Source organism: Megascapheus bottae, chromosome 12 (assembly GCF_031878675.1).
Source record: "Megascapheus bottae isolate mThoBot1 chromosome 12, mThoBot2.hap1, whole genome shotgun sequence".
Taxonomy (NCBI): domain Eukaryota; kingdom Metazoa; phylum Chordata; class Mammalia; order Rodentia; family Geomyidae; genus Megascapheus; species Megascapheus bottae.
This window is the reverse complement of record NC_143520.1, coordinates 461,585-485,177: the sequence shown is the minus strand read 5'-3', so window position 1 is coordinate 485,177 and position 23,593 is coordinate 461,585. Positions and strand designations below refer to the sequence as shown.

Here is a 23,593-nt window from a genome sequence, read left to right as displayed (position 1 = left end):
TCCTTTGGATAGCATTTTACTGAAGTGAATCTTAGATTAACTATAAACTTGTGATGAATATTGAAGTCTTAAAAAATTATCAACTGTGTGGTTAGTTTTATGGATACCTTTCATAATAGATATGTTTTAAGCATGTCAATAATATATGCAACATTAATATACTGAAGTTAACACATTTAAATTAACACACGTTTCAAAATGGTAAATTTCAGTGCTGTATTTATCCATCTGATTTATTCATTTATTTATTTTTGAAAGTGTTTATTGTTATTGTAAATGTGATAAACAAAGGGGTTGCAATTATATAAGGTAATTGAATATATTACTGGAGTCTGATTCTTATTTTTATTGTCACGGTAATGTATAAAGGGGATACAGTTACAGTCACCAGGTGGTAGGTGCATTACATCTTACACATTGATATACCTTCTCATGCTTTTGTACCAGTCTCCCTCCTCCCATTTGTTTTCCACCTTTCCCTCCCCTATTTCAAATAAACACATACACAATATGTCAGGTAGATATTTTTTATTTTTGTGCCAGTACGGGAGGTTGAGCTCAATACCTGAAATGTTGCTTGTGCCCTACAGCTTGTGCCATGGTTCTAGTTCTAGATTTCTGCATTTAAAATATGAAAATGATGGTTGATACTTAATTTTTTCCAAATAGTGGGCTATATTCTTACATTTACAGAAGGAGGCAAATGGTGATGTTAATGGTAATGGAAGACGAAGCAAGAAATCAAGTTACGTCGGTGATACAGGTCAGCCTTAGTAGCAATTACTGAGTAAACAACACTATTTAAACTCATTTTCTCAACTCAACATTTTCTACTTTCCCACTTCATGCTGTGGCCAGTGATCAATACTGAACATGCAAAGGGTAGAAGCCCTTATTTATTCATTTAAAGCTGGTTGACATCATCATAGGAAAAAAAGTTAATACTATTAGAAAAACAATAAAGAAATTATAAAAGCTAGAGGGCCCAGAAAGACAAGGCCAAGGTAATCTAGGGGCATTCAAGAAGCACCTTTAATCCACATAGGAACGAAGAAGCTTAGATTAGAAACATTCAGGGTCTGTAAGTACTTTCCATGAAAATAGAGTTGCCAGAAGATAGGAAAATGGTACAGTAATGAGTACTGCAATGTGTATCATGTTAGAAGATTGGAAAGGAAAGCAACTAAAGTTAATAAAGGGGGCTAACCAGAAAGCAGAAAAAAATATGCAGAAAAGTTGTACTGAGAAAAGAGAAAGAAGTAAATTAAACCAAATAACAACCTGCTACCTGCTAAAAATACATACTGCAGACAAGAGACTATATAGAGAAAAGAACCCCAATTGCAGACAGAAAATGGAAGTAAAACAAGAGATGCAGTTGAAAATCAGCAGTGACCTTGGGTGTTATGACTGCAAAAAAGGAATAAAGCAGAACTCAAAAGAAAGTAAATGTAGAGAAAGCAACTGTTGTGTTAAATGGCAACTCCTTTGTACAATTAAAGATAAAAACAATCCAATTTTTCATATATATATTTTTTCCATATATTTTTATTGTAATTAATAGGAGGGTTACATTATATTTGCCAGATAGAAGGTGCATTACTTCACATACATTGATACCCTTTCTCATGTCTTGGTCCCCATTTCCCTCCCCCCAACCCCTACCCCGCATCTTGTTTTTCCCCCTCCCTATCCAATTTCAAATAACCAAATACAAATATATCCAATATATCAGATAACAAAGTGAGATACTGTAACAATATGAGATAACCAAGGGACAGCAAAAGAGATGAAAGATAACATAGTACATTAAGGACAACAATCACTCATTATATGGCTTATGTTTCTATATCCTAGAGGTCCTTTCATTTAGCATCATACAATATGACCTTATGTATCTAGGTTTTGCTCTATTGCAAGTCTCTGCTAGGAGAGCCCAAGGATTCTACTGATTGTGACAAATGAGGGAAACCATTGAGCCTATGTTCCTTTGAGACTGGCTTACTTCACTTAATATGATCTTTTCTAAGTCTTTCCATTTCCTTACAAATGGTGAAATGTCATTCTTTCTGACAGCAGCATAGAATTCCATTGTGTACAAATACCACATCTAGTTGATCCACTCATCAACTGAGGGACATCTAGGTTGGTTCCATATCTTTGCTATGGTAAACAGTGCTGCAATGAACATCATTGTGCTAGTGGAATTAGTATGTCCTTAACACAATCCAATTTTAAAAATACAAACCATATAAAAGACAAAGACAAAAAGAACGAGTGGGTATTTTCTTCATTGTCCTCTGTCTCAGTGTTTTTGTCTTTGTCCCCTTTTTAAAATCAGAACTCAAAGTTTAATGGGGCAGCCAATGTGGAGTCTTAGCTTGTCCGAAATGTAACCACTCTGAGCCACATGCTAGTTCCACATTGAAGGAAGAGAGACATATAGTTCTATTTACAGTCCAGGCTCTCAATCTTTCCACTTTCCTTGCTTTCCTTCACTAGTAGCATTCTCTGTCACCCAAGTGCCACCAATTTATAGACGCTTGTTCTCTGTGCAGGTAAGGGGGTTCCCAAGTAAGATCCTGTAGTGCTGTACCTTTAACTTGACTTGCCTTTTCAGTCACCATGCACATCCTTGTTGCCAAAATTTTCTACTTGGAAGTGTGATCAATATCAGGGTATTCTTTTTCTTGCCACTCTTTTGTCTTGTAGTGGTTTCTGTGATGTAGTGTATTCTGCTTAATTTCCTACACAGGCTAGCCTCACTGAACCAGAGAATTCTGCCACTTGTTAATTCCCTCACTCAACTCTCTCTCTACACCTTTCAGTGTCCGAGTTTAGTCCATATATTCCACAGGCCTGTGCCAACTGGCACTTACCAGCAAGCTCATGGGATGCAGATGAATTCAAACCTACTAGCTTCCTTATCAATTCTGCAGAAAGAGAGAGAGAGAGAGAGAGAGATATGGGGGGGTGGAAGTATGAAAGTAGCATTTTACAGAAATGTTTGTGAAGAACCTGTCAAGATTGCTCACACCTGTGATCCTAGCTAATCTGGAGGCTGAGGTATGAGGATCAAGCACAAAAGAACCTGAGACTCTTACCTCTAATTAACCTCTAGAAAAGAAGTGGGGCTTGGCTCAAGGGACAGCGCCCAGGCCCAGAGTTCAAACCCCATGAGCCCCCCAAAAAGTTTACGAAGAGCGATGCCCAGGTGATGTCACCATACTCTGGCTTGGATAGTTACTGTCCCTGCAGAACTGAAAACACACATATCTGCATAACATATCTGTAAAACATGTCTTTTGCCTTTTATATATATATTTGGTGCTTATTTATTATTTTAGAAAAATTAGAATTAACAAGGTGGATTCTGAAATGGTTATAATTACTATCACACTTGTTTTAGTCCAGAGCATATTTATATGACTAAGATTTTCATTTATTTCCAGTTTCCACTCTTTCCGTCACTTGTAGCCATCCATACCCTCCCAATCATCTCATTTCTCCCTTACCTTCCCAATTCCAAACCTGTATACAGTATGCCAGGCATTTTGCCTCACCAAGAATTTTAAGATTTTACTATGGAGAGTCCATAAGAGCCTGTATACAAGGCTGTGACAACAAAAAATATTGGTGTGTGTATTGCAACTTTGACAAGTTGCTAAGGATGGACACTAATTATAATTTTCTTTTTAGGAATTCATCCTCAGAACACCGGCTCCCGTGTTGTTTCTTCATCTGTTTTCACACATTTGTAAGTATTTAAGCAATGTGTAATTCTGAATGTTTTTTTTGATAATTAGATAAGAATGTTACTCTCAGCAAGTACACTGTCTGGAATCCGCCCCTTTTTGGTAGTTATAGTTAGATTTAGTGAAACCTTTTTGCAATCACAAAGAACTAAGCTAACTTTGCAGAGGGAATGAGTTCAGGTCTTCCTTTCACCTTCTTATCTCATACTTGCCCTGAATTCGTGATCTTCATCCCTCTCTTCTTGGGGTCATTGATGATGATCTGGAGATTTTTCTATTCTGCTCTCTGAATCGTTTATTATTCTTTATGATCTGGAAATATTGTCTTCTTAAAGGTGATAAAAGTTTTTATATAATATAGCAATTTATTTCCTTTCTGAAAGACATTTGTAATGTCATCTGAAAATAACAGTGTGCAAATAATAACAGTGATGATGTGTTCTTCAGACATTTGGAAGAGATATTTTTAAGCCCCCAAAGCTTTTCATTTCTCTATCTTATGTGATCACTTACATTGGTTAAATAATATTTACATCCATTTCTTGATAACTTGAGAAGAAAAAATAACGAAGATCCAATACAGCCATCATTTAAAGAAATCAAACCAAATGAAGTGTACGAGGATACTTTACTGAACCAAGGTTCCTAGGTAAAAAAGTAAGCACAGATCTGATAGTCATATAAATGGTAGCATATTTCTCAAACATTCGTGGAGAGAATAATCCCAAATGTTCAGCAAATACCATCATGTCCATAATTATGCCACTGTGATTACAAGATAGCTTGCCAAGGACATCATGGAAGGAAAAGAAATGATAAAAATAATCTAATTTAAAACTACTATTATTATTTGTGCTTACCTGTCCTGAAATAAATGCTTAATTTTCAGAATTCTGGAAATTATGATTCTAGAATTTTGATTCCAACTATTGATTTTATGGAAGAATGATTTTATACAGATCCTTACTCCATAATTTTTTCTGATTATTTGATTCTTAAGTTATTGTAATTATTTTTGTTTCTTTAAAATTTTTATTTTATTATTCTGTGATGTCAAAGCTCTTGAGAACAAGTGGAAGAACATTGTCATACACAGGACACAGATACATTTAAACTGAGATTGTACATCACTAGAAATCTATTATTAAGTCCATTATTATTGAGTAATCACACACTCTGCCCATTATGATATAAAGCAAATGGATGAAGGTACATGGAACTAAATGGCATAAGTGAAGCCTTAGCCAAAAGTGTAATCAGAGCCTGCCTGTGGTACCATGCTTACTAGCAGAGAAAAGCCTATTCCTTCCCTTCTTTCAAATCTACAAAGGACTATGAAGCAAGAATAGCTAACTGTGTCCCAACTATAATAGTCAGTTCTGCTAATGGAGGAGCTACAGTTCTGTCTCTTAAAGTAATAAAGTACCTTGCTGAACAAAAAGGCCAGTGTCTAAGGAGAACATGATATAAGAGCTTTAGACAATATAAAGTTTAATCTACATTTGGGATTCCTGTACAGAAACCCTCAGAAATAAAAGAAAAACAGATTCAATTGTGGAAATAATTTAATAACTTCACTATCTCTAACTAATTAGCTTTTCTTGCCTTTCAGACCACAGAATCTTCTTCAAAGTTGCTTGCAAGAAAAAGTATGTAAAAAAATCTGTTCATAAAGTAGCATATTAGTTGCTTCCTAATATGTCAGTAGAGAAAGAAGTGAATTGGCTAAATGGGGATCATGTGTTAATATTTACCCATCTTGTCTATTTTTCTTGCCCTTTGAAGTTTACTTTCAGTTAGTTCTTAGGTTTTGTTTTCATCTAAAGTTATTCCAAAAGATACTTTACTTTCAGATAGATGTCTTTCTCAGGGATAGAAATTGTGAAAACATTAGACTCTAACTTTCAAAAAGCAGTATCAAATGCCACATATCTGCCTATAATGGGAAATCATCCTTCATGGCTTTGCAGGCCTTACAGGAGAATTCATTAGTAGATGAGTCAGGATGCATTGTTCCTTCTCAGTGCAGTGTTCATAGGCACTAAGCTGTATCATCTCACACCACATATAAAGGTGCTTGGTCCTCTGTGAAATAAGGTTAAAACAGACAAAGATAAAATTGTATGTTTTATAAAACCCAAGACTGGTCTAGGCAGACCTGCCAGGAGAAAGAGAAGTCATCTGGAAAAACACATACTTTTGACATGACCTTTCACAGGTACACTGCTCAAATCATAGACCACATAGCATATACAACAGTTTTGATTAAAGGCTATAGTGGAAAATTTTTGAAAAATAAGACTGCATTTACCTAGAAAGATAGTATTGTATTGTCCATCTTTTCTACATTGTAATTGCAAATGCTTTCTCCTAGACCCAGTCAAAGACTAATAATTTAGGTTCCATTGTTACCATATCTGGTAATAATAAAAATAATGCATTTTGATATCTCAGTTTATATGTCTTTTAATTTAGTATAATTATCTTCTCTATTAAATTTTAGGGTTGTGCATAAAGATATTAAAAAGCAATGACATAAGATACAAGTGTTTTATATTATTATTCAAATAGTTGTCCAATAGGGATTTGTTTATGTATACAATATATCTTGACCATTCATTTTCATCACCTCCCCTCCATGATTCCTCAAGGGTCTCAACAAGTCTCCTAGTTTCTGCATATTATGACTGCTTTCACTCACAATTCCCCTCTCTGTTCTTTTGGCTGGTTAGAGCTCATTGCCCCAATTAGTCTCAAACTATAGAAATACATAATGAATGCACCAAACTTTAGTCAGTTATGTCTGTGTATGTGTGCACATATATGATTATATTTTAGGCCTATCAGCCCCATCTTAGAGAAAAGGACACATGTCCTTTGACTTTCTGAGAAGGGCTTACTTGGTTCAATTTGGCAATATTCCAGATATATATCTCCCCCCAAAATAAGTATATATATATATGTATGGATGTGATGTATATCTGAGAGATGTGAAATATGTATATATATGTATGTATGCATATGTACATACATATACATGTGTATATTTATATATGCACATATATATGTATATATGTGTATATCAGTCTCTATATAGATATACACACACATACATATATCTTTTCTCTTAGGACATTTGTGCTATTTCCATAACTTGGGTATTACGAATAGTACTGCAGTAAACATGGCTGTGCAGGTGCCATCATTATATCCTGAATTACATTCTCTTGGTAAAATGCCCAAAAGTTGCACTACTTCATCATAGTGTATTTTGGCTCATCTTTTTTGAGGAATCTTCATTCTAACTTCGATACCGATTGGACTAATTTATAGTCCCACAGTGTTTTGGGGTCCCATTTCCTCTCACATCTTTGCTAGTATATGTAACTGTCTTTATTCTTGATGATGACTATTCTGAATGATGTAGGAGGGTAGCAGGGCCATTTTTTTATTTCTGAAAAATGTCATTGATATTTTAGTGTGTATTGCATTTAATTTGTAGATTTCCTTTGACAGCCGTGGCATTTTCATATTGACTTTACTCATCAAAGAACATGAAAGATCTTTGCATCTTCTGATGTCTTTTCTAATTAATTCTTCAAACTTATTTTCTCACCACAGGGCTCTTTCACCTTCTGAATTAAGCTTATTCTTAGGTTTGGGGTTTTGTTTGTTTTTCAGGATACTTCACCTTTTTCATCTATTATGTAGTTGTTTTCCTGATTTCTCTCTTTTTCTGTTCATTGTTAGTGTAACTTATCCTTCTGCATAGTTTTTTTTTAATCCTACTGAATTTCAGAATGTCTTTATCAACTCTAGAAGTTTGAGATGCAGACTTGAGGGTATTATATGGATATCAAATTGAGATAATTGGAGTTCTTCCCTGTTTTGATCCATTTTATTTCTTTTCTTGTTACTAGAAATGCACATACTCTAGTGTATACATGTGTCTTGTTTCTGGGTTTAGAGGAATTGGTCTCAGTTTTTTCCACTTAGTATAATGTTAGCTATAGGTACATCATGTACGGCCTGTATTATTTTAAAGATACATTCTTTCTATTCTTAATTTCTTAGCTTTAATAGAAAAGGATGTTGAATTTTGTTTGCCAAATTAGATGTTCATATTTTTAAATCCTTGATTCTGTTTATAAGGCAGTTTTTACTTATTAATTTTCCTTTCTCAAACCAGTCTTGCATAAGTGGAATAGAACCATTTTGATCATGATATAAGATATTTCTGATTACTTGCTGGATTTTGTTAGTATTTTGTTGAGAAATTTAGTATCTATTTTCATCAGAGATTGGTCTTTACTCTTCTTTTGGGTTGTGTCTCTGTTGGGTTTTTGAAGAAGTGAAATGTAATGTCATGGAATGACTACATGTTCCTTCCACTTCTGTTTCAGGAAAAATGTTTGAGGAGTATGGTTTTAATTCATCATTAGAGATGTTATCAAATCCAGTGCTGTAACCACTGGGTTCTGGGCTTTTTTTGTTGGATGATCTTTTTTTTTCTTTAAATTTTTTATTAATATTATCTTAGCTAGTTTTACAAAGGATTTACCATAGAAGAAAGCAGTTTATGAATACAATGCATCTTGATCAATGCTCCCCTTTCAATATTTTCTCCATTACTCCCCTACCCAACAATTCACTCCCTCTTCTTCATGTTATATGATAGATATACATTGATTTCTTTTTCCATTTTATTCATTTTTCATATATTTTATTGTGATTAATAGAAAGATTACATTATATAGACCAGATAGAAGGTGCATTACTTCACAAACATTGATACCCTTTCTCATGTCTCGGTCCCCATTTCCCTCCCCCGACTCCCAACCCTCATCTTGTTTCCCCCCTTCCCTATCTGACTTCTAATAACCAAATAAGTATATATACAACATATCAGATAGCAAGGTATAATATTGTTAACATATGAGATAACCAAGGGACAGCAAAAGAGATGAGAGATAACATAGTATATTAAGGACAACAATCATTCATGGTATGGCTTTTGTTTCTATATCCTGGAGGTCCTTTCATTTAGCATCATACTATATGGCCTGGTGTATTAGGTTTTGTTCTATTGTAAATCTCTGCAGGGAGAGCCCAAGGTGTCTAGTGATTATGACAAATGAAAGAAACCAATGAGCCTCTGTTCCTTTGAGTCTGGCTTACCTCACTTAATATGATTTTTTCTGTCTTTCCATTTACTTACAAATGGGGAGATGTCGTTCTTTCTAACAGCAGCATCAAATTCCAGTGTGTAAAAATACTACATCTTGTTGATCCACTTATCAGCTGAGGGGCATCTGGCAAATAGTGCTGCAATGAACATCGTTGTGCTAGTGGATTTAGTGTGTCCTTGTTTCTGGATGATTGGGTAAATGCCGAGTAGTGGAATTGCTGGGTCATAGGGGAGTTCTATGTTTAGTCTTTTGAGGAACTGCCATACTGCTTTCCATAGTGGTTGAACGAGTTTGCACTCCCACCAGCAGTGTAGTAGTGATCCCTCCTGGCCACATCCCCACCAGCATCTGTTGTTATTAGTTTTCTTGATCCTGGCCATTCTAACTGGAGTGAGGTGGAATCTTAGAGTTGTTTTGATTTGCATTTCTTTTATGGCCAGAGATGTTGAGCATTTCTTCATGTGTCTATAGGCCATTTTTGTTTCTTCTTCAGAGAAGACTCTCTTTAAGTCTTTTGCCCATCTTTTAATGGGATGGTTGTTGCTTTGGAGATTAGTTGTGGAGTGATTCAATTTTTTGAGCTGTTGATATATTTTAGATATGAGGCCTTTGTCCGTAGTATGGTTAGTGAAGATCTTCTTTGTCTTTTCTCACTAATTTTAGCTTGACGTGTATTTTGTCTGATAATGAACATGGCAACTCCAGCCTGTTTATGGTGGCTGTTAAATTTCTTAAACTTTATTCCAACCTCTCACTTTCAAAAAATCTGTTTTTGGGGGCAAGATGTGTCTCTTGAAGACAGCAGAATGATGGATCTTGCTTTTTGATCTAATAAGACAGTCTATGCCGTTTATTTGGAGAGTTAAGCCCATTAATATTGAGAGTTAGGATTGAAAAATATTTACTAGTTCCTGCCATTTTTAAAAGCTTTCATTGATAGTTCTTATGGTACTTAGCTGATATGATTTTTAGGTGCCATTTCTTTGTCAATATCATGTTTGTGTTGGTTTTCAATGTGTAGAACATCTTTGAGAATTTTCTGTAATGCTGGTTTAGTTGCTACATAATGTTTCAACTTTTCCTTCTTGCTCTAGTTTCCTGCCTTTCTCCTCTTTTATTCTGGATGATCTTTTTTTTTTAAATTTTTATTTGAGTTTTTTAAGTCTGTTAAGTCGATTTCCAAGAAGCTTAAATTCAGCATGTCAGTTGGTAGATTATTACTCTTTCAATGTCATTAAATGGAATATCTAGTCATTAAATGGAATATTGATAGGTTGAGGAGTTAAGTAACATATAGCCTCCCAATATTTTGATTGCATTTGTGATATTATCCTCATTTACATCTCTGATTTTATTCGTGTCATTTTCTTTCTCCTTTTAATCAAGTTATCTAAAGAAATTTTAGTTTTATCTTTTCAAAGAAGCTACTTTTTATTTTGTTTGTTATACAAGTCTATATTTTATTGACTCCTGCCCTAATCGTTATATATTATTTCTTCTGGTAGTGTTGGGTTTAGTTTATTCACATTTTAAAGACGTTTAATGTGCATCATTATGTTATTAATTTGAAATTTCTTTATCTTGTTGATATAAGCATATAATATATAACCTTTCATTTACCTTATTAAGTTCTACCCTCTACATGATTTCTTCTCCTTCTTCTGTAACCCACTTATCATTCAGCAGAGAGTACAAAAAACAAGTGAGAGGTCTAGGCCCAGAGATCAAGTCTCACAAACTAATAATTTAGTTTGCACAAAATAAGTATTTACCTGCACAAAGTAAATATGTCTTTTTTTTTGCCAGTCCTGGGCCTTGAACTCTGGGCTTGAGTACTGTCATGGGGCTTTCTCAAGGCTAGAGCCCTCCCACTTGAACCACCGCAGCACCATTTCCAGCTTTTTTCTATATACATGGTACCGAAGAATTGAAGCTGGGTCTTCATGTATTATAAGCTAGCACTCTTACCACTAGGCCAAACTTCCAGCCTTTTGGTGGAATTATTTCTTAACATGAAGTGACTTTCTCTGCCTCTTCTGAATAATTTTGACCTGAAGTTTTTCCTCTGGATACAGGTTTGAATACACTGACAGAAGTCCTTTGGTTTGGCAGTCTTTTTCTATCTTTTTAACCCTACACTGGTATTTATTCTTGTAAGATAGTTGTTTTTGTTACAAACAACAAAAAGTTGAGGTTTACCTTTTGAGCCAGCTGTTCATTTTCTTTTAAATGGGGAATGGAATCCATCCATAGTGTTAAAATGGATGTAGCAGTAACTGCCATTTGTTTTGTGTGTGTGTGTCTATGAGTATGTGTGTGTGTGTGTGTGTGTGTGTGTGTTAAAACATCCCAAGTTCATTCTATAATTGTCTACATATATGCTGCAATTTGTTTTTGTCACCTTGTACAGATTTACATTGAATTACATTTCCACATGGAGAATTTATCTCTTGTAGTACTAATCTAGTGGTAATAAATTGATTTGTTTTTGGTTTATCATGGAATGTTTTTATTTGCAATTCTGTTATAAATGAAAGATTCACAGTGAAAGGTATTCTGTTTTGGTAGCTATTAATTTTCAGTCACTGAAATACATCTTTCCAAGCCTTCTTTGGTTTTAAACTTTCTGTTGAGGGTTCTGCTGTTGTTCTAATGGATATTTCTGTCCTCTATGCTTATTGTTTTCACTGTATATCGTGGACAAATTCTTCCTCTGATCTTTTGAATATCCTAAAAGCTGAGATAAGCTTCTCTTTTTCAAGATTCAGGAAGTTTTCTATTATTCCTTTGCTAAAAGTGTTTTCTACATCTTTACCTATTGTGTCTTCTTGTTCAAGTATCCACATTATTCATAAATTTGTCCTTTAAATAGAATCTTGAAGCTTACAGTTTCCTTTCCTAGTTCTTTGATCATTTTACTTTTCTACTATTGTTACTGTATGTTTACTGTATCCTCTATGTTTAAAACCTCCAATTTCTATCCCTCATGTTGTCCATAGTCTTCTAGGCAGGCTTTCTAGTTTGTCATCTGTGCGACTTCAGTTTCAGGTGTTTTTTTTTTCTTTTTGCAAGATTTCTATTTCATGCCTACTTATTTGTTTGTATCTTCCTCAACTCTTCCAGCTGTTTAACTGCATCCTCTTTAACATTACTTAAGTCATTCATTTGTATATGCTGGTCAGCAATGAAGTTCTTCATCTATATATTTGTTTCTATTCTGTAAATGTTTGTGTTTCTAAATTCCATTCTAAAATTTGTTGAACAATATTACCACTATTCCTTTGTGATCCATATATTATGCTTTTCCCACTCTGCTGTCATTCTTTCATTAATTATGTGATTGATCGTCTCTGAGGGTGTGGTATTATCCAGTTTCTTTTGGAATTTTAATCATTTGATAAACATTTTGTGGTTTCGGTTTTATGACCTGTGCCCTCTTAATCTCTGTATTCTCACAACAGGTGGTGTTAAATGAGTTTTTGTGTGGTTTCTGACTTTTGGTGTAGTGGTGTATCACAACTCTACCAATATGAAAAAACCACAAATCTTTCTTGACCTGAGTTCTTCCTGTGAGGCCCATTCCCCAATCCATTGTATCAGTTGATGTATCCATCCATTCCAAAAGAGCTTGACAGTTTGTCTGAGGGTACTGTCACAGATGCTTAATTGTCCCAGAATTGGTCTTTTTCCCCAAGACAATTATTTCAAACATATTTTACATCTGTCATCACAAAGTAATTTATCAACCTCTAAATAGCTTTTATTTCTAAAATCAGTGAAAAATATACTTTTGGAGCATTAGCTAAATAAAATACCTTTTAGTGTTTCCTATAAGCTCTGTTATCTGTGTGCTACATAGTTGTTAAGTTACTTTAAAATATGGCTGTGGGGGCGGGGAGTTTGGCCCAGTGGTAGAGTGCTTGCCTAGCATGCACGAAGACCCAGGTTTGATTCCTCGGTACCCCACATACATAGAAAAACAAGCCAGAAGTGGTGCTGAAGCTCAAGTGCTAGAGCTCTAGCACTTGCCCAGGACTGGCAAAAAAAATATGATTGTGATGCATAAATAATTTCAGTATAGCTTGTACCATATTTTAAGTTTAAATAGCATATATTTTTACTCTGGCCCTTCCATCTCTGTCTTCCACCTTTGCTGCCATTTCTTTTTTTCTTTTTTCTTTTCTTTTTTCTGCCGGTCTTGGGGTTGGGATCAGGGCCTGAGCACTATCCTTGTTTTATTTTGTTGTTGTTGTTTTCTCCAAGCTAGAGCTCTACTACTTGAGCCATAGCATCACTTTCTGGATTCTTTTTTCTATGTATGTAGTACAAAGAATCAAACCCAAGGTCTTTGTGCATGCTAGGCAAGTACTCTACCACTAGACCAAACTCTTGGCCCCTACCATTTGTTTTATTTGGAGCCTATATATCTTACATTCTAATAATTTTTAAATATACTATTAGTTTTGAGCAAAATAACTTATATAAGTTCAAAATATAATTGCAGTAAAACATTTAATCCTGTAAATATACAGTGTATATATGCTGAATACAATTTATAAGGAGAGAAATATTTGTCTAAAGAGAAGGTAATTCATCTACGACTCTGGCCTTCTACTTATGATCCAAACAAAAAGATATTTAATTTTACTACCCTTATGTAAGTCTTTCTAGATCTTTGAGTCACCATTGTATTTTGTATCCTATTTTCTACTTTAAATTTGTTTGTCACTGAATCATCTCTGGTCATCTTTTCTATCTACACTATTTATGCTGATACTTTGCCTGAAAGAAACCTATTTCCTGTCAATGCTACATTAGTTTTTGTTGCTTACTTTTTTTCAACACTGAATTTTGAACTCGGCACCTAGTACATATTTGGCTAACTTGTTTCGCTGATACTCTACCATTTTAGCCACATACGTAGTACAGTCTGAAAATGGAGTCTCATAGACTCCTCTGTCAGAGCAGACTTTTAAACCATGATACTCTACTTCTCAGCCTCTTTAATAGCTAAGATCACCAGTATGAAAGATCAGAGTCCAGCACATTTTATGATTGCCTTTTATATAAGTCTTGATAGTCATTCTGTTCATACAGATCACAGATTCACCTTGTAGCAGGAAAAGGATATGATGATGATTTTCTTTCAATGCTCATATAATAGCTAGATTCTAGATGTGTTAGAAGGCACATAGTTTTATTTTTTACTACATCCCTTTGAGGGAAATATTTAAAAATAATTCAATTTTCTTTAATTACCAGGATTATGGATATCAGCATCCCTCTTGATGAAATATTTGCATGGAATATGCTCACATAGCAATATGGCAACTTTTTAGGAGGTCATTTATCCTAGCTAAGAATTGTGAGATATTTTTAATTCAAAAAATTCTGAAACTGTGACTAAAGTTAAAGCTTATATAAAAATTATTTTTCTGTTCTGCAGAATAAAGACAATCTTAATTTTAACCTGAAATTCTATATAGAGTCATTATAATGTTTTCTTTATAAAACATGATGGTATTCTGAGTGTGGAATATTTAATATGAAAAACTACATGTGGTTTTCATATCTCCAGATAATAGAATAAACAATTATGTAATTTCTTTTTTATTCCTTCTTTCCCCTTTTCAGGTGTCCTCTGAAGAACTGAATAGTATAATTCACAATATAATGACATGGGTGGTGGCTACAGTGACTAGTATATTATACCCTGCCATCACAAAATATGAAGAAAGACTGAAACATAGTAGATACCCAGTGTCTGATGACTCCGACTTGTCTTCAGATAGTTCAAGTTTCTGTAGCACATGCAGTGAAGAGTTCATGTACAGACGCTTCACTTCCTCTGTATTCAAACCATTTCACCCAGAGCCTTGTACATTTGATGGTGACATGTCAGTGAAAAGACCGACCAGGTCTTCAAAACTACCTTCTACCCAAGTAGAAAAAATAATGATGGAGAAAACAGAACAAAGTCAAAGACTGGTAGAGAAAACAGAACAAAATGAAAGACAATCTATAGCCTCCCAGGTCACATATAACAGAGCCAGCATTGTATATCCAATCCCAAAGCTCAGAACTAGTAAATCTGATAGTCACCTTTTCATACCACTTGACACAGGCACAAAAACCTCTAAAGATGCTACTACAGAAACAGAAAATTTTGAGACTTCAGTGATCTGTCATGGGAAAGCAAAAGCTACGAATGAGATGAAGAACTTAAAGAATGTTTTTGTTAACTTTAAATGTCACTTGAAAGGGGAAACTCAAATGATTTTAGAAAGTATCTTTCAGGAACTAATGTCAGACTTAACTCAGGCCCTTCCCTCTCTTTCTTCTGTCACTGCTGAAGTTTTTGTGGATCCTGAGGAGACTGATAAAGAAGACGTTCTCTCCAATGTTGATGTCTGCTCTATAGCTTCTGAGATTGTGGAAAATATGCTTGAGAAGCTAGAAACTGCTGTTGAGAAAAAGTGTTTTCAGATATTTTCACAAGAAGATTTGTCAGTGAACATTGAAACCAGTTCATCCACGACTGGGGAATATTTCACATCAATAAGTGGAAAGCCTTCAGCAGAGTCATTGTCTTTTAATGTAGAACCCATGCGTGATATTGCAGAGGATATGGTGCATGCAATTTTAGAAAAACTGTTGGCCATTGCATCCTATAAGAAAAGTGAATCTCTACAAGAAGACACAACTAAGTTTGCCTATCAACAACAAAGGGTAGACTCAACATATAAAGATCACTCAAAAGCTATCAAAAAGAAATCCAGTTCTGAACCTGATGTGGAAGCTAATTTAATGGTTAAAGAAGAAATACAAAATTTAATATCAAATATTTTCTCTAGGCCCTCTTTGGTTGGTTATATAGAAGAAGCAATTAGTACTATACTAGGCTATGTACAAACTGAACTTAATAATGATAGACTCATTGCATCTGAAGAGACAGTAGTACTCCTTCAGTTACTCGATGAAATCCTGACTCAGCTTCATCAGGATCCAGAAAAAGCTGGTATTTGTCAAAGGCAGAGACAAGGTAGACAACGGTATACTGACACTGAAGAAAAGTACAGACGTACTAGCTCTACTTTGTCTTCAACTACTAAGCCCAGAAAACGACTCCCACTTGTTAACGTTCCAGGCATGGTCCTTTATTCAGATGATGAAAATGAAGAAATAGACAACATGGTGAAAAACGTACTTGAGTCATCCTTCAATGAAGAAAAAGCAAGCTCACAAGAACCTGTTCCTAATCCTTGGTATATTAAGGAAAGTAATTCTGTTGAATACATGAAAAAGAGAAAACCATCTTCCAAGACTGCCTCTGAGGGAAAATATGCATTTCCTGAATGGGATAGTGATGAAGACATTTTAAAGGAAAAGCCATTTTTGAAAAAAGACAATTCACTTTTCAGCCAAGATCAAAAACATCAAATTGTAAAGACTTCAGGAAACCTAGTTAAATGTATTTTAACAGACATGCTCAAGGATATTTCTTGTGTTACTCCTGATCATGTGGAAAATAAATTTAGCAAAAAAGTTTCAGTTTTTGATTCAGAAGAATCTCAAGGATTGCCACATCAAGAGAGCACAGAGCAGATGGTTTCTATGTCAGAAATTAATGATGTGGCTGGAGAAATAATAGATTCTGTGTTAAATATACTTCATAAGTCATTAGTATACACTTCCCCTACCAGTAAAAGTACCAATCCATCCTCAGCTCACCCAACTTTTCTGGATAGCTGTGATATTTTCCACGAAGTCAAGGAAATACCAAATAAGCAGCCACTAAACATATGGTTTGACAGTGAAAAGAAAATGAAATATTTATCTTCAGTCAATGCAGATTCTTCAAAGCCTTCTTGGTTAAGATCAGAAGAAAATGAACCTCAATATGTAGGTGGCATTACTGAAAATATCATTAATGTGATTTTTAATAAGTTGAAATCATTTGTTTGTCAAAAATTACAACTGGACACAAAACCTTCATCTACTGAGAAATCTTCATTCAAATCTCAACTTATCACTTATACAACTAAAATAGTAAACATTGTTTTGAATGCTATCCAGAATGAAGTGGAATCAAGCAAGGTTAATCATGCCAAACCACTTGCAAGTAAAGGGATTTTTGCTGATTCTGATAAAAAGTTAGAGGCACAAGAAACAAATCTCAGTGATGACACCACAACAAGTCCATTACTGAGTTGGATTTGGGAAATGCTATCAAGTGAAAATGAAGATCAAAGAGGTGCTCCATTCTCTTTACATATTACAGCATCTGAAACTTCAAGTGGCTTTGATGACGATAAACAAAACATATTGCACAGTACACAGGACAAGAAAGCTTTTCATCAGTATTTGGCTAAGCCTTGCATTCTCCACAGCATCATCAATGAGAAAGACCCTAAAGAGAACACCAATTTACAAGTGTTGGACACAATTGGGGAAACACTCCATGAAATGTTAAGCAAACTCATGGATACCCATCCTGATTCTCAAGCTCCATGTGGTCAACAAGACAGAGAGAAAAAACACAAGGATCATCAAACGACTGCTGCATTGCAATCCAATGTTCAGCTCATCTCCAAGACAATTCTAGAATATATTATTACAAAATTATGTAGCATTGACACAAATGCTACTGTTCCAAGTTCAGAGTGTAAGGCTGCCTCAGAACCATTAGACATTGACAACTTATCACTAGGCTCAATTATTAATGAAATGGCGAAATGCACCAGCATAATCTCTGGCATACTTTCCAAGATGGTGAAGAAGGATAGCAAAGAGGTGATTAAAAGCAAGGTAAAAAACGTGACTGTGGTGGAAGCCACTGCAAGCGTATCAAAAGAACTGCACCAAAATAAACTGAAATTTGTTGCTTCAGACATTCTTAGTACAGTTTTTGCTAAACTGGAAGGGTTCACAAGCGGGAATCTGGAAACTCACAACACTACTCCTGATGACAAGAAAAAAGGCAGTAAAACCAACTCAGAATCAGCACATAACAATTCTATGAAAGCTACACCTGAAGAATTATTGCAGCATTCTTTATATGCCCATTCAAAGAAGATATCAAGTGCTATTTTGAAATCTATTCAAACAGAATTAAATGAGAACTCACCAGATTTAAGTACAGGTGTAAACAATCCACTTGAGACACAGACATTCATGAATATAGTTAATTTAATTTTAGATGCAGTATCTTCCTCAGATGTGCATAATGAAACTGAAAATAGAGGTACTGGCTACCAGCCAGTTTATGGAAATTTTCTTCCTGGAGGAGCAGAATCAGATTCATTTTTTGAAGATGATCCCCATACAGAAGAAGAAGGCACTGGAGAAAGAACAGCACTAAGAGAGGAAACTAAAACAGATTCTCCTCAACAACAGGTTCTAAAAAGAACTTTAAACAAAATTGAAGTGAAGTTCAAAAAACAACATAAATCTCCAATTGTTCCCATTATAAGAAATATTTTGAATGAAATTTTTCAAAACACTTTAATCAGTCAACTGAATGAACTTTCTTTCTCCCATTCTCGTTTGAGTGCCATGCCTCACAGTGTTCAAGAGCCAACTGCTAAAGCATCTGTCCCATTTGTGGATGAATTGCTAAGTCCTTTAGTGTCTGACACAGATGTACACATTGTGGCAAATGATGTTGTTAAAACTGTGTTTCATAAACTTTGTTCTGCTGCCATCTTAGAAAGAAATATAAGCAAAAGAAGGCGTGAGGCCATCACTTTTTCAGCAAATGTTTCTTTTCATGAGCATCGCTATAGAAAGAGTTCCTCTGTCACCATGTTGAACAACAATCCATGCACTCTTGAGCCTAGATTTAATGTTGACAGACAAACTTCCAGAAATGTAGGTGAAGATATTGTAAAAGCAATAATAACAAATTTAGAAAGTTTTGCTACATCCAAAGTAAATTCTCTCTTTTTTCCCCAAGTCAACTTCTCAGTCCCAGTAACTTTACTTACTCATCAGGATAAGTCTGCCTTGAGCAAAGCATTATCAGACAAAGACTCATACTCAAATGAGCAATTTCCCTGTTGTTTCATGGATCATGAGAAGTCAAACTTATTTTGCCAACTTTCTTTATCCAAATTAAATATTTATGCAACACAAGTAGCCAAGAAAATTTTACAGGGAATCAAGCATGAGTTAGATAAAGAACGGGAAAATCCTTCCTTGGATCAGAGTGTTGTGGTTTCTGAAAACATTGCGAGTCAGGTTGTTAACACAGTGCTAGATTTTGTATCCTGTCAGAGCAAGTGTGCAACACCCATCTCTGATAAAGAGAATGATTCATATCTGCAAAAGAAGGTTACTGGAAAACTATTGGACAATACTGAATATCGAAAAACACTTTGCTTTCAAATGCAAGATACTACTGAATGTACCTTGTACAACATTTGTGAAAAAATCCATACTCAAAGTAATGTCTCCTCAGTCACACCCACTCTGAAATGTAGCACAGCTTTCAAACAGGAAGGAGGAAACTCTGAATTACTAATGGAGGGTGAAAACAAGTGTATTCCTACATTTTCAGTTCCTAAATCAGATGTCATTTTGCTATCTGATGATATAGTAGATAGTGTTCTCCAGCACCTCAGTTCTGCTATCACAGTTATTATCAATACAAAGCTTCCTGATGCCCCAAGATTAACTTTTTGTGGTTTGCTTCCAAAAACAGAAGACCCACCTTCTCTGTCTATGGAGTTAAAAGATGAAGAAAAAGGCGAGCATTCTCTGTATTCCAGAAGAAAGGAAACTGCTTTTTCTGACTATAATCAAATAGCTACAGAGGAGAAAAATTGCACCAAGGGATCTGTTGTTGACCCATATGAGGAAAATGCTAACATCATTACAGAAGCTATTTTTAATCATTTACAATCTTTTGCTGCCAAAAGAATAGGTCTGTTAACTACTCCTGTTATGCTGCCTAAAGAAAAGTCATTTGTCAGCCTTGAATTAAAAAGCTTTAAACAAGATGACAGCATTTTTCATGAGTCAAGCCAAATAGAATCTGCAATAAATATGCAGAAAATACCAGCAACCAAAAGCCTTCTTAAACAAGGGCTTTCAGAGTCCACATTTGCCAGTAACAAGGAAATGCCTGCAACCACAATTCATTTATCACAAGCTCACCTGATGGATCATGCTAACATCCTTGCCCGTGCCATTCTGAAGCGTATTAAAAGTGACTTTGACTTCAAAATCCAAAACATGAACCAATATCCAGACAGCATTTTATTTCAAGAAAATATTATGGTGAGTGAAACCATTGGAAATATCTTAAATATTTTATGTAATAGGAGATCTACAAAGGAGATGAGCTTGCTCTCAAAAGAAAATCTTCATTTTTTACCACTAAGTGCATCAAATGAAATAGTTCTAGGACACTCAGAAAAGGATAAAACCAGCACAATGCCAGTGTTCAACTGCCCACTGCATCTAACACAAAAGACAGTAGAACTGGATAGCCAGAAAATTGTTTTGGAAGAAATATTTATGAGAAAGAAAGAATCAAGACAAAAAGAGAAAACTGAATTGCTCAGTGCAATCAAACAAATTTTGTGTATATTGGATCAGCGAGCCATGGAGGTTATGGGATGTTTGCCTGCATTAAATGAAACCTCTCACATTTCACCTAACTCTAAAATTAAAACATCAGATACAATACAAAAACATTCCGTCCAAGCACATGTTTCCAATGTAGCAAGAGATATAGTGGAAAGTGTTCTGGGGGAAGTGTACTCCCTTGTTATGACAACGGTTTATAAAAATGCTACAATAACAGGAGAACTAGAAATTCCTGAAGACCATGATATGTCACCAGTGACACACACAGGTTTTAGAGAAAATAAAGAAGCAAAAAGAAGTAAATGTCCCAGATATGGAATACCACAAACACAGGCAGACAGTAACAGTGATTCTCTTTTAGAAGATCCTTTTTTGCAAAATTTGCCAGTGCAAGTAGGAAAAGATGTAGTCCAAATGGTTTCCAATAAGATAACAAATTTTATCTCATGGCATGTGGAAGAGACTTTCTCCCCTGAAGCTTGCTCAAATGACTTGCAATTTGTTAGAGCACATACTCTCAAAGTTAGTCCTAAGGGAAGCCCTAAGCTAGGTTTTAAGACAAACTTGAAAGCAAAAGCAAAAGTCACCTCTTTGTCAAAATTTAAAACAAAAACCCACACAGGACCAAGTGGTGGCAAGGTCAAAACCAAGATGAAGTTGGCTAGCAGAGAGAAGACTCTGACTGATGGTGAGTGTAAGGCTGCCCCGGGGCCGCCCCCCATTCTAACAACAGGAGACTCCCAGCACTTACTGAAGACAAAACTGCCCACCTTGGAATTGATAATGTATGCCAAGGATATAATAAGTGTAATTTTGGAAACAATTCTAAAAGAACTTGAAAAGGTGACAGAAATTAGAGCAATGGCAAAAATGCAAACATTGCCATCTGATCAAATCACAGAAGCCAGTAAAATAATTAACACAGTTTTGCAAGAATTGTATTGGACAAGTAATCACAGTTTGGCTTATCCAATAAAACTCTCTTCTCTGGATGCTCTCAAATGTTCACAGAACACAAGGTCTTCTGCCAAAGAGCAAGCGTGTTTTTACTTAGAAAACGTTTCTTCACAGCTAGAACAGATTTTTCCCAAGGAAGGTATACTTAAAAAAATGTTTGACAGATGGCAAATGGAAACAAATGATATGGAAAATGAAAAGGTTAAACTATTGATAATAGCTGAAAATATTTTGAAGAAAATTTCAACAACAGCAAAGGACTTAGAATCTGCTCTTTCAATTTTACATTTGCCAGTTCTTGAGGATTGCACCAGCAGGTTGCATAATCAGGTCAAGGATTGTTCCACCAGAGTTGAAGACATGGAAGTACAAATTAATAAATTTGGTAAGGAAATTGTGGAAATGCTATTTGAAAAATTACAGCTCTGTTTTTTGTCCCAGATGTCCAGTCAAGAGAGCAAAGAAACTCTAACAAATCGGCAAGAACACCTTACTGCTAAAGGAAAGCGTGAGTTTCCACACATGCAAAGCCCCAGCAGTTTACCAATCTGTTCCATAAAGAGCTCTGGAAACCAAATTGTGGAAGAGATTGTTGAAAGTGTATTAAACATGTTAGAGTCATTTGTGGACTTGCAATTTAAGCAGATCTCTAAATATGAGTTTTCTGATATAGTGAGAATGCCTATAGAAAATCTATCTCAAATCCAACAGAGACTATTAGGTAAAAAACAGTTGCCAAAATTACAACCACTGAAGAAGCTTTCTGATGTATCCAATTCAAGTAATATTTGCAAGGAAAGCATACAGAATACCCTCCTAGAGGTTCATTCATTCCATTCCGATTTACTTACATACTCTGTTGATATTGTCAGGGACATGCTTAGTATGATCAAGAATAAGCTAGACAAAGAAATAACCCAAATGGAACCTTCTTCAGTTAGCATATTGAAAGAGAATACTGTAGCCAGTGAGATCATTGGCACTTTAATAGAACAATGTATTAATTTTCACAAGGCATTGATCAAAAACCTTCCAACTAAAAGTTTCTTTCCCAGAAATGAAAATGTTTACATTGTGAATCAGATTGAATTTGCATCTAAAATGAAAAAACCTTCATCAAGGCCAAACACTGTTAGTTTGGGGAATAATCCTGCAGCAAGAAATGGATCTGGTTTTGTGTTTAATTCAGAGGAAGATGCAGAGAAAAAATACGGTCTTTCCTCAAGTTCACACTCATATTATAGTTCCTACATACCAGAGACAGTTCAAAGCTCAGGGTCAATGGAAAGACATAATTCAAAAACTATGGCATCATGTTTAACAAACAAATTACAGCACTACCACCTCAGGAATACGGACTTTGGACATAGTGATGCAGCCATTAATGCACTCCCTGAAGGCAGTGTCTTACAAAAACTGTTTAAGAAAGTGAATGACTCCACGGATGAAGCTTTAAGACAAGCCATGTCATTCATAGACATAGAAAAAGGTGGAAACCCGAAAGTATTTCACTATGAGACCCTAAAACCAATGGTTGAAGCAAATGAAATTCAGACCACAGTTTCTCCACTCCGAATCTGTTTAGCAGCAGAAAACATCGTCAATACTGTGCTGTCAAGCTCTGGTTTTCCATATCAACATTGCACAGATAAAAGCATGGAATCAATGAAACCATATTTCATGTCCCGAGGGGGAAAGAAGGAAGAGAAAAACTTTCATAGACTATGGTATCAGCCATTCAGCTGTATACCGGGAGAAGAAAGCAACTACCCAGAAGCCTTGAGGAAGGATTGTTCTTTGTTGCAAAAATGGCAAAAGAAGAACCCAAGTATAAAAATTAAGACCTTGAAAGAAGTTGAAGTCATTGGTTTTGCTGACCATGAACTGGGTCCAAATGAAATTCATTTGGTAGCACGCCACGTCACTACATCTGTGGTCACATATTTGAAAAACTTCAAAACTAAAGGTAAGCATGATAGAACTTATTTAAAAGCCAATATAATGTAGGGAAATGGCAAAAGATATGCTTAAAAGATTTCTTTTCCAAGAATATATTTCTTATCTTTTGCTAGACACAGCCATAGAAGTAGGATGACTATT

At 35.2% G+C, this 23,593-nt stretch overlaps 1 protein-coding gene across 1 annotated transcript in view; it reads left to right on the top strand.

Annotated features, from left to right (window-relative positions):
• The window catches only part of Fsip2 (fibrous sheath interacting protein 2), an 80,422-nt gene that overhangs the window by 27,701 nt on the left and 29,128 nt on the right, over nt 1-23,593 (top strand). The window contains exons 13-16 of the mRNA XM_090342500.1: nt 694-763; nt 3,700-3,757; nt 5,368-5,404; nt 14,579-23,459. Of these exons, the coding sequence (XP_090198626.1) occupies nt 694-763; nt 3,700-3,757; nt 5,368-5,404; nt 14,579-23,459 (9,046 nt within the window). The remainder of the gene's footprint in view (nt 1-693; nt 764-3,699; nt 3,758-5,367; nt 5,405-14,578; nt 23,460-23,593) is intronic.